Source organism: Spermophilus citellus, assembly GCF_964194105.1.
Source record: "Spermophilus citellus genome assembly, chromosome: 4".
Classification (NCBI taxonomy): Eukaryota; Metazoa; Chordata; class Mammalia; order Rodentia; family Sciuridae; genus Spermophilus; species Spermophilus citellus.
Window position 1 is genome coordinate 54,731,532 of NC_138185.1, and position 17,455 is coordinate 54,748,986.

At 37.7% G+C, this 17,455-nt stretch overlaps 1 protein-coding gene across 1 annotated transcript in view; it reads left to right on the plus strand.

Moving 5' to 3' along the window:
- LINS1 (lines homolog 1) overlaps positions 1–17,455 on the plus strand; it is a 154,802-nt gene that overhangs the window by 117,584 nt on the left and 19,763 nt on the right. Inside the window, exon 15 of the mRNA XM_081290167.1 lies at positions 6,887–7,040. Within this exon, the coding sequence (XP_081146293.1) occupies positions 6,887–7,040 (154 nt within the window). The remainder of the gene's footprint in view (positions 1–6,886; positions 7,041–17,455) is intronic.

A 17,455-nucleotide genomic window follows, 5' to 3' on the forward strand; every position in this document is an offset into this window, starting at 1 on the left:
GAGAAGATGGGAGGGGAGGGGAGGGGGGATAGTAGGGGATAGGAAAGGTAGCAGAATACAGCAATTACTAATAAGGCATTATGTAAAATTGTGGATGTGTAACCGACGTGATTCTGCAATCTGCATTTGGGGTAAAATTGGGAGTTCATAACCCACTTCAATCTAATGTATGAAATATGATATGTCAAGAGCTTTGTAATGTTGTGAACAACCAATAAAAAAAAAAGAAACATGGAGAAGAAAAAGAAAGAAGAGTTTTAAAACTTTTTTTAAAAAAGTAAATTTGAAAGCATCCAGCAGTGTTCTTAGATAATGTTCCTTACCATCATGGACCCTTTCTCTCCTCATGGTGGCCTGGGGCCACCATGGTAAGTAGAGGGCTGAGCACTGGCTCTAATGGCACCATGACTGGCTTGGAACCCTTGGCACTGTCAACAGAGTAAAGGAGGAGCTTGTGCAGTGCAAGAAAGGCTCTGTCGGAGCTAGAGACACTCCTTAAACCACCATCACAGATGTGAATCTCAGAACCAGACTTTCCAGTTACACGTCTGATGAAGGAGACCTTGAGTTTTGTGGCATATGTTCTTTCTCTCATTTGATAGAGAGCCCACAGAGGAGCCCAGAACCCTGTGCTTGGTAGATACTTATGCTGTTTATAAATTTATAAAAGACAACAACCATTCTTCAGACCACAAAATCTTAAAATAAGGGACCTTATTCATAATTCAGTTGAACTCCTTTATTAATTTATTTAGAAATAATTTCAAGCTTATAGGAAAATTTTGCGAATATAACAGAATTCCTCTATATACCCTTTACTAGTTGGCATTTTGCCACATTTATTTACTCATTCCTTCTCTCTCTACCACTCCCCACACACATACCTGTGTGTGTGTATGTGTGTGTGTGTGTGTGTGTATAAGTATGTATGTATATACACATATATATATACACTTATTTATGAACAATTTGAAAGTTATAACATCATCTAAATAATTATCGTGCCCTGAATACTTTAGTGTGTATTTCCTAAGAACAGGACATTCTCTTACATAATCACAATGTGGTTATTAACTGCAGGAAATGTGGCAATCCACTTTCAGTGTCCCAGTTTTGTCAATCAATCCAATAATATCTTTTATTGCTTTTCCCCCACCATTTGGATCCTGGCCTTTGAGTACATATTGTATTTAGTTGACTTTCATCTGGAATATTTTTCTATTCTTTCTTTGTCTTTCATGTCATTGACATTGCCAAAGCATTTAGACCCCATATTTACTTCACAGATGAGGAATTATGGTATTCCTAGGATCACACAGTTAGTTATAGGAGAAACAATCCGAGAAACAGGACATTTTGTAACATAGAAAAGATATCTTTCCAATTAAATTACTATACTGGATGATTAAGAAACATCATTTGTCTTTACTATTTATTATGTTATCTTCAACTACCCTGTCACTTTGAAATCTAAGACACCTCCAAAGGAGACAGTTGCTGTCCTAACAGGACTTAATGCTCACACCTACAATTAACAAGAACAAAAGGTCTTCAACATTTAATTTTCATTATAAAAAATATAAATTTGGGGTGGTTGTCTTACCTAGCCCAGAAAAACCAGCTACTATTTATGCCAACACTGTGATTAGTTCAAACTATGTGAATTCCAGTGATTTAAAGGATTAAGATCAGAAACAAAACCAAAACCAGTAAAGGCTGAGTTTTGCAATCCAAGAGGACAGTACTAGTAGTAGCAGTAGTTGTTGCAGTAGTTTATCAATTTGAAAAGATTCAAGTCTAGGGGCCAGGAGCTGAGTGGTTCTAGGAATTCAGGACTCTGGCAGTCTTTTGGCATTCTTTATGAAAAGAAAAATTCCATTCAATCACTATGAGATAGTGACCGATTAAAGCATACAAATACTGTATGTGCATGCATGTGCCTGTATATGTGTATGTCCAAGTATTAGGGGAAAGTTGGTAAGGGGAGATGTGTTTATTTTTTTTTCTTCCACCTACTTTTTTTATTCAGAGAAGGAGAAAAAAAGCAGACTGTGAAATTTGATCATCCTTTCATTAGGTCCTAAAAATTTTAACTGTGGCACCATAATCTGCTATCACCAGTGTCACAATGGCTTCCCACTCTGAGCTCTTCTCTCATGTCTTAGGCAGGTCTTCCTCTCTGTCCTCCCATAGAGAATGCGCAGGCAGCTCAAGCTCTCTCCTCTAGAGCCTGGTCTCTTTCTCCTAAGCGGCTTCCTCCTCCACACCAAGTAGAAAGTCCAGCCAGTTCCACAGCACTGTGTCATGGGAATTGCTCTAACTGTGTCATTAGTGTGGGTCCCCTGGAGTAGGGAGGGATAGGAAAGTAGTAACAATCATAGTGCTGGTAAGAGAAACGGTTATAATGACCAGTTCTTGTGTGCTCGTGCTAAGCTCTTTCCATGTGTCCCCTCACTGAATCCTCACAGCATCCTGATGAGGCAGGTGGTGATATTCTCATTGTGTAGATGACTGAAGCCCAGGAAGGTGATGAGACTTGCTGAAGATCCCAGGAGCCCTGATCCTCACCTCACAGGCTCCAGAGCCCACATCCTTGGCCTACTCCCTCCGCCCAGAGGCTCAGCTCTCTCATTGGCATTTGCACTAGAATGACAGTCTCTTCCATTTTGAAAGCTCTACAGTTTGTGTCTCTCCCTGGGCCTCTCAGTCAGAGGGGTGGAGTTAGTTTCACTAGGTGACTAAGGAAATAGGGTCATTGACACCTGCAGGTTTGAGGTATGTGACAAATGACATCAGACCTTGAACTGGCTCTGATGATTCTGGTTCAGGTGTCCCCTTTCTAAAACTGTTGCTTGGATGGCTCCACTTTCCTCTGCTGCCTCCTTTTAGATCACCCTTCCCTGCCGCTTCTCTCCCTTAAACTCCCTTCAGAGGTTTACTAATGATGCAGCTCTCAAAATGGAAGATACTGCCATCAAGGCTCCTCAGATCTTTGAATTTTCCATGATACCTTCTGCCAAAGAGCATCTGAGCATTTCCTTCAACTGGAACCCTCTGTCCTGTCTTCCCTTCAGCTAGAGGGAGCAGGGAAAGAAAGTTCAGTCAGAACTCTGCATATGCCTTGTCCTTTTCTCTTTGCATGGACCACAATGAACAATTGTAAGTTTGCTAATTATTCATTCTCTAATAGACTGTGTAAAGGAGGTATTTTCAACTAGGTTCTGTTGTCAATTTCAACACTGACAAACTCCCAGTAGAGGATCTACTAGGGATAAGGCACTGGGTCAGATAGGGGAGGCCCAGGGATGACTATGTTTGTGGCCCTGACTTTGGCAACCTACCTGCCAATGAGGAGCCAATTCATATGAGCAACTGTTGCTGCAGGGCCTACAAAGATGTTGGTAGTGGGGGTCCTACAGCAAAGTTATAAATTCAGAGGTGACTAGAATAATGTGGAGACTTTGGGAAGGGACCATGCTTTAATGGATAAAAAGAATTAATTGAAAAGGGGAAGTTCATGCTGGGCTTAAAGTACAGAAAATTGCCCAAGGACAGCAAACCAGAACAGCAAGGGTCTTACAGATATTAGTGCCTTTAATTCCCAGTAATAACTCTAAGAATATGAGCTCCACTAGTCCAGGGATTTGGGTTCCTTTTATTTATTACTGTATTTCTAGTTCCTGCCAAATGCCAGGTAGCACTTTGCCAGGTGCCCAATAAATATTTAGTGAATGAATAAAGGAGGTGCTTTTTGCTTCCACTTAACAATTGAGAAAATGTATAAAGAAGTGGCACAAATTCACATAGCCTGTAAGTAGTAGAGCTGGATTTTTAAAAAATTCTATATGAGAATGAAAAAGATCTTTTAAAGCATAATATGTAAGCTACATATAAAGGAAAAGATAGATTAGTTTGATCTAATCTGTCAAAAATATAAAGATTCGAAAAAAAGTATTAGATTGTAATGATATTTAACATAAATTTAAAATAGTATTGTTATCTTTAACATAAAAAGAATAATTGTGAGTCAACACAAAAAGTAAACACTGCAATAGAACAATGAATAGATACCATGGATAAACAGTTCACATATGAAAAATAATATTAATCAATAAGGGCTGGGGTTGTAGCTCCGTGGCTGAGCAATTGCCTAGCACGTGTGAGGCACTGGGTTTGACCCTCAGCACCACATAAAAATAAATAAAGGTATTTTGTCCCTCTACAACTAAGAACATATTTTTAAAAAACAATCAATACTAGGGCTGTGGCTGTGGCTCAGTGGTAGAGTGCTTGCCTTATACATGTGGAGTTTGATCCTCAGCACCACATAAAAATAAACAAATAAAATGGAGGCATGCTGTCCATCTACAACCACAAAAAATCAATAATATGTAAATGTATGTAATATATTGTCACTTCATATGAAGCAAAAATATATTAGTACAATGTTCTTTTACATGGAGACTGACAAAATACAATGTTGGTTAATTAATGTTGGTTGGTTAACTACTGTCTATCATACACTAGGTGCAAGAATACAAATTGTACAGTTTTGCAGGAAAGAAGTTTAGCCAAATATTCCCAAATATAAAATGAGTCTTTGATTCAAGTTTAGGATCTTAGCTATTTCAGGGTAGAATCAAACTATTTTATCAAAGTGTTTTTATATGTAATTATAGTCTTTAAAATATAATGAAAACTGAGGAAGAACTTAAATTTCTTCAGTTAGGGATTAGTTTATTATATATCCATGAAATGGATTTCTAGGCAGCTATTTCATAGCATAATATACACTAGAGATTGGCAAACTATGCCTCACAGGCCAAATTCAGTCCACTGCTTCTTTTTTTAATAAAGTTTTATCAGAATGCGGCTATACCAATTGATTTATGCGCTGTTTCTACATGAATTTATTTATGTAATAGCTGTCATGGTTGCTTTCATAATACGAGGGCAAAGTTAAGTAGTTGCAATAGAGTTTGAATGGCCCAGAGGCCTGAAACATTTAATATCTTTCCCTTTATAAACAGGTTTACTTTCTTCTGATCTATAGCTATATTCATTGGCATGGAAAGCTTTCTGCAACATATTATTGAGTGAAAAAAATTAGGGCGCAAAATCACATGTATAGTGTGATCCCTATTATATAAAACCAAGTGGTATCAAGGAATAAAAAAAGAAAGAAAGAAAGAAAGGCAGCTTAAAGCATATATTTTTAGAAGAGATAGTTTGAGTTATATTCACCAAAATATTCTAGGGTATTTGTGAGTTGTGAGACTTTTGATAATTGTTTTCATAGCTTCTTTATATTTTTTGGCACTTCCTAAGTTTCTAAAAATCAAGAAGGCTATATTTTTAATTGAAATGTAACTTTGAGGAATATCCACATAAATAAAATAGATAAATGGCTAGTATCTTTATTTATATAGAGTTTATATCATTGTTTTTTGAAAAAAGTACTTGAACTGATAACTCAAAAATTAGAAAACAGAGCTACTAAGCAGGCACAGGGGATCTGTAAAAGCATTGCAAACAATAGGAATTTTTTTCATTACTTTATTTTATTTATTTATTTTTATGTGGTGCTGAGGTTCAAACCCAGGGCCTTGCATGTGTGACTCTACCGCTGAGTCATAACCCAGCCCCTATTATGGGCATTTTTCTTTATTTTTTATTTTACCAATTTAAGTGAGCACATTATTTTTATAACTAAGTAGTAAGATTATAATGCACATATCCAAGACCATATTAGTGTTTGAGAGTTGGGAAAGGAACAATTAACCCTTCATATTGCAATAATATCTGAAGACACTGTGCATCTTGGGTTATCAAGGACAGTTCAAATTGTGTCCAGGGATCTGTTTATGATATTGATTAAGTATGCAATTCACTTTAGAATGTGCAAATGGAAGTAATCATAGAATTTTTGCCTTGTTAATGCCTCTTTTATTTGGAAGTTTGGTTTTTTTGGAGGGGATACTGGGGATTGAACTCAGGGACACTCAACCACTGAGCCACATCCTCAGCCCTATTTTGTATTTTATTTCGAGATAGGGTCTCCCTGATTGCTTAGCACCTCATCATTGATGAGGCTGGCTTTGAACTCGAGATCCTCCTTTCTCAGCCTCCCAAGTCTCTGGGATTATAGGCATGCGCTGCTGCACCCAGCTATTTGGAAGTTTTACTTCTATGAAATTCTCCATTCACCTGTATGTTTGTGTGTGTGTGTGTGTGTGTGTGTGTGTGTGTGTGGTGCTGAGGATTGAACCCCAACCTTTCACATGCTAGGCAAGTGCTCTACTGTTTTATTCACCTGATGCCAAATAAGTGAGACTTTGTCATAATGTGATAATAACTTCATGTGAATGTGTTACCTCATTTGTCCCTCACATCCCTTCCCCTACCCCTGGAAGGTGAGTAGGATTAGTGTAGGCTTTTCTGTTTACAAAGAAGAAACTGAGGGGCTTGGGCTGTAGCTCAGTGGTTGAGCACTTGTCTTGCACATGTGAGGCACTGGTTTTGATCCTCAGCACCACATTAAATAAATAAATAAATGCATAGATAGATAGACAGATAGATAGATATTGTGTCCATCTACAACTGAAAAAGGGAAGAAGAAACTGAGGCACAGAAACTCTAGTGAAAAGCAGTGGGCAATAAATGTATCATTTGCTATAACTTTTCTCTCAGGAAATAGATTGCACTGTTTGGTTGCTTGCCAATAGTGATAAATGGTAATATTCTCATTTTTTCCTCTTGAGAATTTTATGGACATCATTAGAAATGAAGTAAATGTGTGTTTGAGGAGAGAAAATATTTGGGTTTTGTTGAAAAATTCACAAGTGCATTGGCTGTAATTCATTTCTCCCATCTGTTTGTTTTTCAGGATTTTATATTGCACCCTGATTCTGCCTCTGCATTACCTTGAACCTTTCTTTTCATATATCTTCCTCAACCTACAACTCATGATCCTACAGGTCCTTCACCTTTACTGGGGTTATTTCATTGTGAAGATGCTCAAAAGATGTATATTCTTGAAGGTAAGGGCTGTTCAAATATTATTGTTTCCAACAAGTCGACTTCATTGCCAGATTAGAGGTGGGGCCCAGATGATGGAATGCACAAGGTAATTCATAGGTTAATCAGAATTCTTTTTTTATTTGATTATAATTAATGTTGTTGCATTTTATAGTGATGGGCATTGAACCCAGAGCCTCATCCATACTACACAAAGACTCTACAACTAAGCTATTCTTTGGTTATTATTGGTAAAAATGTTCTCTATGATGTAGTTAGATTTTTCGTGAGTAGGACTCTGAGGTACTTTTAAGAAGCTGCTTTTAGAGGCTGGGGCATAGCTCAGTGGTAGAATGCTTGCTTAGCATGTGCAAGGCCTTGAGTTCAAACTCTGGCAACCCTCACCCTCAATAAGTAAATAAACAAACAAACAAATAAATAAATAGATGAATAAAAATTGATTTTATTTGGGAATGTTATTTTGAATTTTTTTAATTAAAAAATTGATTACTACTTTTTAAAGAATCGCCTAATAAATCAAAATTTGCTGTAGTGAGTGACCAGTTTTATGATAGCTGAGTAATATTTCAGAGTGCTTCCCTGTGCTGAGCATCCAATTTGCATGTAATGGTCTATCCCTGAACCTGCTTCTACTTTCTGAAATATTTTTCATCATTTAGTTGTACTATGTTTGTAAAGACATCTTTTCTAAATGCAGCTATGCATCACTTTCAACAGGACATGTTCTAAAGATGTGTTGTTAGGTTATTTGGTTGTCATGTAAATATAAAGTATGAAGTGTACTCATACACATTTAGTTGGTATAGCCTACTGCACACGTAGGATATAGTGTGTGTGTGTGTGTGTGTGTGTGTGTGTGTTGTAGCTGTGGTGTAGGTTGTGATGAGTGAAACAACGTGAAGATAAATTAAGCATGAGAATATGATGTGACCAGGTGGTTTGGTAGATACAAGATAGATGAAGCTGTTACCAGCAGAACAGAGCACAATGTTTTATAATACACTTGTTTTAGTAAGTATCAAGAATACCCTATAAAGTAATTACAAAATGAATAGTAAATATAAAAAATAATCGCCTAGTCATTTATTATCATTCTCTAGTATTATGTACTGTCCATAATTGTCTGTACTATACTTTTATGTGACTGGCAGTGCAATAGGTTTGTTTACACCAGCATCACCACAGACATGTGAGCCTCTATTGTGCTATTATGTCACAATGGTTATAATGTCACTAGGTAATGGAAATTTTCTCATGGGACCACCATCATACGTGTGGTTCCTTATTGACTAAAGGTGGTTATGTAGCACATGACTGTAATAACAAATTTATAATACCTTTTAGACAATAGAAGATTTTGTTTTGTTTTGAATTAGGTGTGGGTTTCAATTCCAGAACAGTGTGAGAAAAGGACTACAGAAATTAATAAGGCACAATCACTGGCTTTAGGGAAGTAGTCCGTATCTACTGGAGGAATATTCACCTACTGTCAACAAAACATAATATATAGAATATCCTGTGCTAAATAGAGGTTCCAGAATCTTTCTGTGAAAGAAAAGATAAAAGAGAAATTCATTTACTCAAGGGACCAGGGCAAGTTCCACTGAGTGATGGAGTTTGAGTTGCACTTTTAAAATAAGGGGAAAAATGAGATCCCACTCCTTCTTTGTCTAGATATCACACATCTGAAGAAGTGTCAGTTAGCCATGCTTCAAGTTGAAAGTTGCAGCTGGCCCATCCTGGGTGTTACCATCCGTGTATAGCAATAGTATCAAACATCATGGATAACTTGCATGCTACATGTAGGCTGGAAACAGTCAAATAAGTTTAATTTTTTGGCTCAAACCTCTGATTGATTCATTTTTCCATTTTATTATATGAGTCTCAAAGATGACTGAAGAGTTGACAGGCAAAATGAATGTTGTAAAAATTAACCTGATTTTTTTTTTTTTTTGCCATCTTAACTCTTGGATCTAGACAGAGATATAGGAAATTGAGATACCACTGGATTAATTTTTTTAAAAATCTGAAAGTTGTTTTTTTTTTTTAAACTAAATTACTACTGATACAAGTGTGTTTCCTAGAGAGGGGACTCTTTCATTCAAGTTGGAGTGCCAAGAAAAGAAACTTCCATTGAATGGTTCTAGCTCATGAAAAATCTAAATAGTTTTACTATGATCTGTGAAAAGGTTATCTTATGTCCAAGTGTCTAATAAAGTTGCAGTAACTGAGATAAGGTTAAGAATTTGAACAGCTAGATGATTTGCATATCCTGTAGTTGGGTTAGAGGGAGGGCCCTGAGCTGAATCTGTAATTCCATTGGATCAAGCCTTCCTGGACCTCCTATTCTCGCGCAGAAACTAGCCCCTTAGTAACTGGTGAGTGACAACAATTACAGTCCTGGAAGGGACCCAGGGAGAGCAAATCTTGGAAGCCAAAAGATACTCTAGTTTGGTTTTGTTGTGATTTTCACATTTCTGATCTATAAAGGGTCATGCCAGGCCCGATTAGAAGCCTAGCAGTCTGGCAAGCCATGGACAAGAATCCCTGATTTCTTATGCTGTACTTTGGGAAAGCTGTTTCCAATTGCAATTTGACAGCAGTGGCGAAGGGCCCCACAGCCCTAATCCTTGTAGTTCGTATGACTTCAGCTGGCTTGCATATGCACTCTGTTTTCCACAGCAGTGGCAAAACTGGCTGTGAAATCAGCTTATTCCTCCAAAGCCATAAAGCCTCCTTTTAAAGAATGGTATTTGAAGGCGTTGTTGCATTGCAAAGGAAAGAAGAAGGGTAGAGGCAGGAGCTGAAATTCTTAGAGGAACAAGTAAATCAGTTTTCAACTCTGTTTAAAAGTATGTAGCATTTAATGCAACTCCACTTGTTACTAAGGGGACTATTCTTGGATACTTTAAAAATGGAATTGCAGAAGTTCATAGGCCTCCAAAAATTTCTGGTAAATCTTATGACAGAGATTGAGAATTTGGCCTTCAATTTCTTATACATGGCAGGTTCTAAGTAAATAATTTTAGAAATACAAATGAAAAAGTAATTTGAGGAAAACAAACAATATTGTTTTGGGTGGAAAATTATAAGCTATTATATTATCAGTTATGATCTCCATGAATTTGTACAGCAGACTAAGAAGAACAAAATGATTATACTTCATAAAAGTAGCATTTTTCTGCAATGTTACATCTTATTTTCCCTAAACAATGGAGTTCTGGTATATATATATGATGAATTAAGGCCTCCCACTCTTTGCTTTTGTTTTGAATATCACTGTGATATCAGAGGACAAGGCTTGGCTCTGAAATGTGATTCCTATAAAGTGGGTGATTTTGTGATGAACTACCAACCCACACATCACATCAGGAAACATGAAAAGCTGACACATTCATCTTGTCATGCTCTTTGCAAACATGAGAAGTGCTTTGAGAGGAAATGAGAAGGAACATAGTATGCTTTTGTTTAATATTACTTAAGAGAACTTGATCATCCTTAAGCTTTTTTTTTTTCTTCTTTTTAAATATCATACTGGGTCCTGGCCAACTCAAGCATGTCTCTGTGACTTCTTACATTGGTGAAGAGCCAAGTCATTCAGGGGGAGCTGGCGCATACAGCCATTAAAGCTGGGGTGGAGACACTAGCCCCTTGGCAATGTGCCCCAGCCATCTGCAACTCACCAGGCAGCATCTCTTAACTTCATAGAATGACACTTTGCATACCCTGCACTAGCTTAGTTAAAGAAAGGAACATGGTAATAAACATGAGGAAACTGAGGCCTGGACAAATTTATAAGGATTTTTGGCAAAGCCAAAACTAGAACTTGAGTCTTTTAACTTGTAATATTTCACCTTTTTTATTATTTCTCATTTGAATTAAGGACAAAAATTTAATAACCAGAAAATTAATTTAAAAACTTTCATGGAGTCAAAAATAGTAAACAAACCAAGTAATCAAAACAATAGTTTAAAACAGAGCACATATCCCTTAACTTACTTTTTGAACTTTTTAAAAGCACAAAAAAAATTTTCTTGGGTTTTTTTGTTTAGTTTACTTTTGTTTTTAATCCCAAATCACTGCCACATAAAGCAATTAGGTAGCTAAGAATACAGGCTCCAGGCAGATTCAAACCTTTGCTCTCCCATTTCTGGAAGAGTGATCTTGGGTGTATGACTTCTACTCATTACCTCAGTACCTGCCTTTTAGGATAAAGCCCTTCCTACATCATCAGGCACGTAGTAAGCAGATAATAAACATTAGCTGATATTATCATTCTCATTACTTCTTAAGCAGGTTTCTTCTACTGAATTACAAAGATCCTGCTGCAAATAACAAGTTGTCTGGCAGTTGGCTCTCATCAAAGCTCTTCATTTTAGACAGTGCAGCAGCTGATGTCAGGTGTTAGAATCTATGGCTGGCAGCCAAAGGCTCCAATGACAGTTTTCAAAGTTGTCTTCTGCCAGTTGATTTTCATGACTCATGTTCTGTATGATCCTTTTTGACACATTCTTTCAAATGTCAGCATATTAGAGAAGAAATACAAAATCTGTAACATCCTAAGAACACTGTTAGTCAGTACTAGCAGATATAAAAACTGTACTTGGTTGGATGAAAATTTCATTAAAATGTTATAAAGGCTGATGATTAAAATAAAGTATTATAGAAGTGCTCTTGATTTATATTTCTATATTCCTGAATATTTATGCAGATTAACTAGTTTGATAATTTACTTCAAGAAACAGTGGAATTTATAAACTTATAATGGCAAAAAATAAATGTGCTCATGTTTACTGGCTTAGAGAATTTCAAATCTGAGTATACTTCTACACTCTACATTCAGCTCCACTACTAAATAGAATCCTTGTAGAGTTTAAAGCTGGAAGAGACCATTAAATGGCCCACCATGACACCTGGCTCCTCTCCTCAAGGTCTTATTATTGTTTTGAGCATGCCACTCACATCCACATATGTGAATGCGTGCTGGCTTTAAGTTTCATGGTGAAGCCACTGTCAACACCCCTCTGTTATACAGGAAGAGAGTGAGTATGGGTGAAAAAGTTACATGACTTGCCCAAGGAGACACAGTAGTAGGATTCACACTCATGAAACCAGAAACTTCAGAGCCCAGGTTGTAACGCTGTGCTCTTCTTCTTTCCTAGTAGTTCAGTACCTGTGAATGTATATCTTCAAAATATAAGTAATACATATTTTGCAGGAGTGTTTTTTTGTTTTGGGCAAAATACCTTTATTTATTTATCTTTATGTGTTGCTGGGGATCTAACCCAGGGTGTCACACATGCTAGGTGAACTGTCTACCACTGAGCCACAACCCCAGCCCTTGCATGTGTTTATGTATTTTTCTGAATGTGTATTTAGTATAGCTTATGCTCAACTCACAAATTCCACAATCTTTGACTTTGCTTACCAATCTTTGTTATCAATTAATAATTGATAAATTAATTCCTGCTCTTCATACAAGGCATTCTAGAAAATCGCATAAAGTCTATCCCATTTGGGGATTCTCTGGCTTAAAACAATTATAAACTGACTCTGAAAGGGTAGAGCTGCTTAAAGAAGTCAAAGTTAACAAGACAATCATCTTCATGGCTCTAAGATAATAAAAGTAAAAAAAAAATGTATTATCAGTGAGAGGCAGGTTTCATAAGTAAACCCACCTCTTCCTAGCTCTCTTGCTTTCATGGACTTACTGTTACTTTGTCCTTGACCTGGAGGCCTCCATATTGGATCCATAAGTTTAAAAGAACACCCAGATGAGTGCTCCAGAGAAGACCCAGCTGCACGAATTTATCTTGAGGTGGAGGCAGGTCAGCAAGGAGGGCTTATCTGTTGAACAAGTAAACAGAGACATGGAGCTGGTGGGGGGTGTTCCAGGGTCATTCAGATCAGAACTTGGGCATGCACATTGATCTGAATTCCAGTCGGATATCTTTTCCCTACCCCAGGATAACATTGTCCTGCATTCCTCTTATAATTGGATATTCAATATCTTTGTGCAAGCTATTTGGAGATTCTGTTGCTTTTTTTTTTATTCTAAAATGATTCCTCTTTCTAGTGTGTTGGGACAGTGATGTGATAACCACATTTAGGAGTTGCAGTGCCTCTCTGCAGCTAGGGACACGAGTGTGTCTCATCAGCTTTTAATTCCAGCAAACAGACCTGTGAGAGAAAAAGATTAAATCAGTATTTTTTTTTTAAAGAAAGTAAATATTTCATTTTGACTTTCTTTACTCCACTTGTTTCTTGAAAATAGGTATGGAAATAGGTATGAGAACTGTTACCCTAAGGAGATTTTGGTCCCTAGGGGTCCATTTAAAAACAGCCATCCTCACTTTTCTACAATTGTCAATGAATTATTTGATTGCATGAATGATTTGCCATACTTGCTTTGTTACATTCTTGCTTTGTCACTTCCTTTTGCACACTCTTAAATTTCTTGTCTGAGATGTTTTCTAAAAATGGTTTTCAAAATGCCAGTTCTTTGAAGACAATGGACTGGTCAAGTCATTTGACCAGTAGAAAGTCAGCTGATCAGTTGTCAAACGAAGGAACTTGCTTCAGAGGAAAGCAGCCTAATGCAAGCATTTCCTTGACCTCTGTGGCATTTAAATCCTGCCTTTCTTTCCTCTTTCCCAAATGGTGGCTAAGATGGCTTCTGAGCCACTGATCAGATCTTATTGTTGTTGGAAATGAGGGCAAGGTTGGGGAAGATCCAAGTAAAAAGAAATTAGAAAAGCTCCGATATTTCTTGCACCCATGATTTGAAAAATCACTTCACAAAAATGGAATGCATCTTTATATAATCCTGAAAAAAATAGATCATCTTCATTTTATTAGTAGAGAGACAGACAAGTGCACACACACACACACATACACACACAGATGTCATATGGAATTTGAGCTTTTCACAAGGGGCACAGGCACAATTCATGGCTTGTTAATAAATCTACACATTTACGCCAGGATGTAAAAGTTTTATTAGTGGGCTCTTGGGCCAGAAAGATTGGTAAAAACAGGTGTGGGGAGACTCCATGCTGACCAACACTGTCCCTGTTGATCTCCCACTATTTTCTGTGGCCACATCCTGTGTTCATCTCCCTATCCCCACTACATAAGTCTTAGAAGAGAGCTTCATGTAACACAAAAGAAACCTTATTCCTGAAAATGCATTCAGTTTGTAGCAGAGAGTATAAGAAATTAGTTTTTAAAACATTTCCATTTTGATCTCTAATGTGGGCTTTAGTTTCTGAATGATTTATCACACAGATGACTTGATCCAAGTTCTGTTTTGGGAATAGCCAAGTATGTCATCTGAGGAGCTCTGGGCTTTCAAAGGGGCTGTGTTCTTTCAAAGTTTCCTTGCCACATGAAAGGGCTCAGGAGATTCAAGGAGAGTAGCACTGGGCACACACTCTTCACACAACTCCACAGTCCATGCTCTGGAGGCCCAACCTGAGTGAGCCTTGTCATTTCTAATGGGCCTTGGACTCACAATGGCTCCAAGTAACTGGTATGCTTCTGTAATATATTTTTAGTGTGAACCTGGAAATGTGGTTATGTCTATCAAAGAAAAGGAATTAGCTTAGGATGGAACCAATGAAGTATCCCCAGAGCCCTCTATTGAGGCCTGGCCAAAAAGGGGACTTTGGCTTAATGTTAGAACTGGCCCTTCATGGTAGCTACATCTATGTAACAATTTTATGGTCGCTTCCACACAGAAATCTACTTACCCTCTTAACCTGGATGTGAGATGGCTTGAAGAATGTGAGGAAATCCAGGCTGCTGGGAGGGCCCCAGGATCTTGGCTGCCCAGCAAAAAAGAGGAATGAGGAAATGATTAAACTGCATGAGGTTGCAGAGTTAGCCTGAAACAAACATGGCCCTTTGAAGCTTTCTGTTGCCATTGTTTTTCCTCTTCATGTCATTTGAGAATTATGTGTGTGTGTGTGTATGTGTGCGCGCGCGCACACATGCGCTCATGCATAAGAGCATTTGTGTCTCCCTCTGGAGAAGGGACAAGTCAGTTCTGCCTCTCTTCAACTCTGTGCAAGTCAGTTCCCATCAGTCCATGATAAGACTTAGAGAAGGAATTATTGTGTGTCTCCCTACCACAGGCGTACAGAGCCTTGGTTCCCAGGGGTTCTAAGCACCACACCACCCACAGGGCATTCCTTGTGTGCCTGGTTCCAGGCCCAAGAAGAGGATCCACATTTCTTCTAGGTCAGGAGGCACACTACTAATCAGAGGGTTCAGAGTCCCAAGCACTTACTTAGACAGGAAATCTTGAAAAAGTCTTTAAATTTTTTAAACTGTTTTCTCATTGGGGTTAATGAAGGAAGGTTATCCTTCCTTTCCTAAAGGACTGTGATGAGGAAAAAATGTTCTACATGAAAAACTATTGAAACTGTGAGGTAGAGTAAATGGCAGTGGTGGTGTTATAGCTGTGGAAGCATACCTTTCGCAGTTTCCAAGCACGGCTCGATTGCAGTTGTTCTTTCCTGTTCTTCCCACAATCCCAGATACTCGTTTCTCTCAGGCTGTGAGTCCTTGTATGAGCTGCAGCCCATTGGAGGGCCTTGAAACACTTTATCTAGATGTCTGATGAGAAAACTGGCCTCTTCTGGGATTCTAGAGCATGAGGGGTGCTCTAGAAGGTAGCCCTACCCTAGGAAAGGAGTTGGAGCCAGGCCTCACCTTGCCCAGAAGCTTACAGAAGGTTTAGGGAGACGAGTGTTGCAAGTGCTGCATTCACTGCTTCATCTGCTCTTTTTTTATTTTTATTTTTAGCTGTAGATGGCCACAATACCTTTATTTATTTATTTATTTGTATGTGGTACTGAGGATCATACCCAGTGCCTCATCTGTGCGAGGCAAGCGCTCTGCCGCTGAGCCACAATCCCAGCCCCTCGTCTGCTCTTTTTAGTCACCATGGAGACAATAGCCCTCCTGGTCCTTGGTCTCCACAGAGACTGTATCTTAGCAGTCAGGCTGAGCCTCCCTTCTTTGAGGCAGCCTTTAACTCTGCAGGCCTGCCTCTAGCTCAGGGCCCTGGTGACACTTGAGGATGGATGATTTTTTATTGTTAGGACTGTCCTGTTCATTGTAGGATGCCCACTAGATGACAATAGCATTTACACTGGTTGTGACAACCAAAACTGTATCCACTTGTCAAATGCCCACTGGAGGAAGTTGTCTTCATGGGAACCATTGCCTCTACATACATATGTCCATTTCCTATCTGTGTGGGTAAATCATGTTCTCCTCTTATTTTCTAAGGTGGTAAAAAATGTAATGTTTTTTATATTTGCCTACAGATTTACTTCTGCCTGTCTTCATTTCTTGTGTAAGTGTCTATCTGGTATTATTTTTCTCCTGTCCTTTTCTCCCATGAAAACACACATTTCTGGTACCACGGGTTTTCTGGCAATTAATTTTACTAGCTTTGTTTTTCTGAAAGTATTTTTTCCTTCATTTAAAAAATGTGGTTTTGCTGGGTTTAGAATATCACATTAGTCTCCCTCCCATCATTCTTTCCTTTCTCTCCTTCTGTCTGTTTCTTCTTGCAGTACTGCACAGCTGTTAATCAGCTGTTGGTGATATGTCTGTTAACTTCTTAACTTTATCCTCTGGCTGCTTTTGTGAGTTTTCTCTGCAACATTGATTCTAGCAATTTGACTATGATGTGTCCTTGTGTATTTTTCTTTTTGTTTATTGTGGCTAGGGTTTGTTGAGCTTCTTGAAACTATGGATTTATGGCTTTTATTGAATTCAAATTTAAGAAAGTTTTTAAAAGTTTCTTCTGTATTCTTTCATCCTCTTTTGAAACTTCAATTACCATTTGTATTGGCCTACAAGTCATTGACATTCTATTCGTTTTCAGTATAATATTTTATTTCAAATATTTTATCTCTATAAATTTCATTCTGGTCTTTTTAAATCTTTCATTTCTGTCCTTATTATGTTTCAAATTTTCTCTACCTCTTTGAATATATAAAGCATATATACAATAGCTATTTTAATATATTTGTAAAAATTCTATCATGTTTGGTATTTCTGGGTCTATTTATGTTAGTTATTTTTTTTCCTGGGTATAGGCCATGTTTTCCAACTTCCTTGCAAGTTTTGTAATTTCCTTTTGGGTGCCAGACATTTTGAATTTTACATTGTTGAATGCTGGATTGTGTTATGTTCGTTTAAATAGTGTTGGATTTTGCTTTTGTATGTAGTTAAATTACTTTAGTAAGGTTGTTCTTTGTATGGCTTTCTTTTAAGTTCTGTTAAGATGAAAGCAAAATAGTCTTTAGTCCTTCTTAACATTCTCCCAATTGCCCATGTAGTAAGAATTCTTTTTACTCTAGACATTGACAAGACAACAAGTGGCCAACCCAGTATGAGC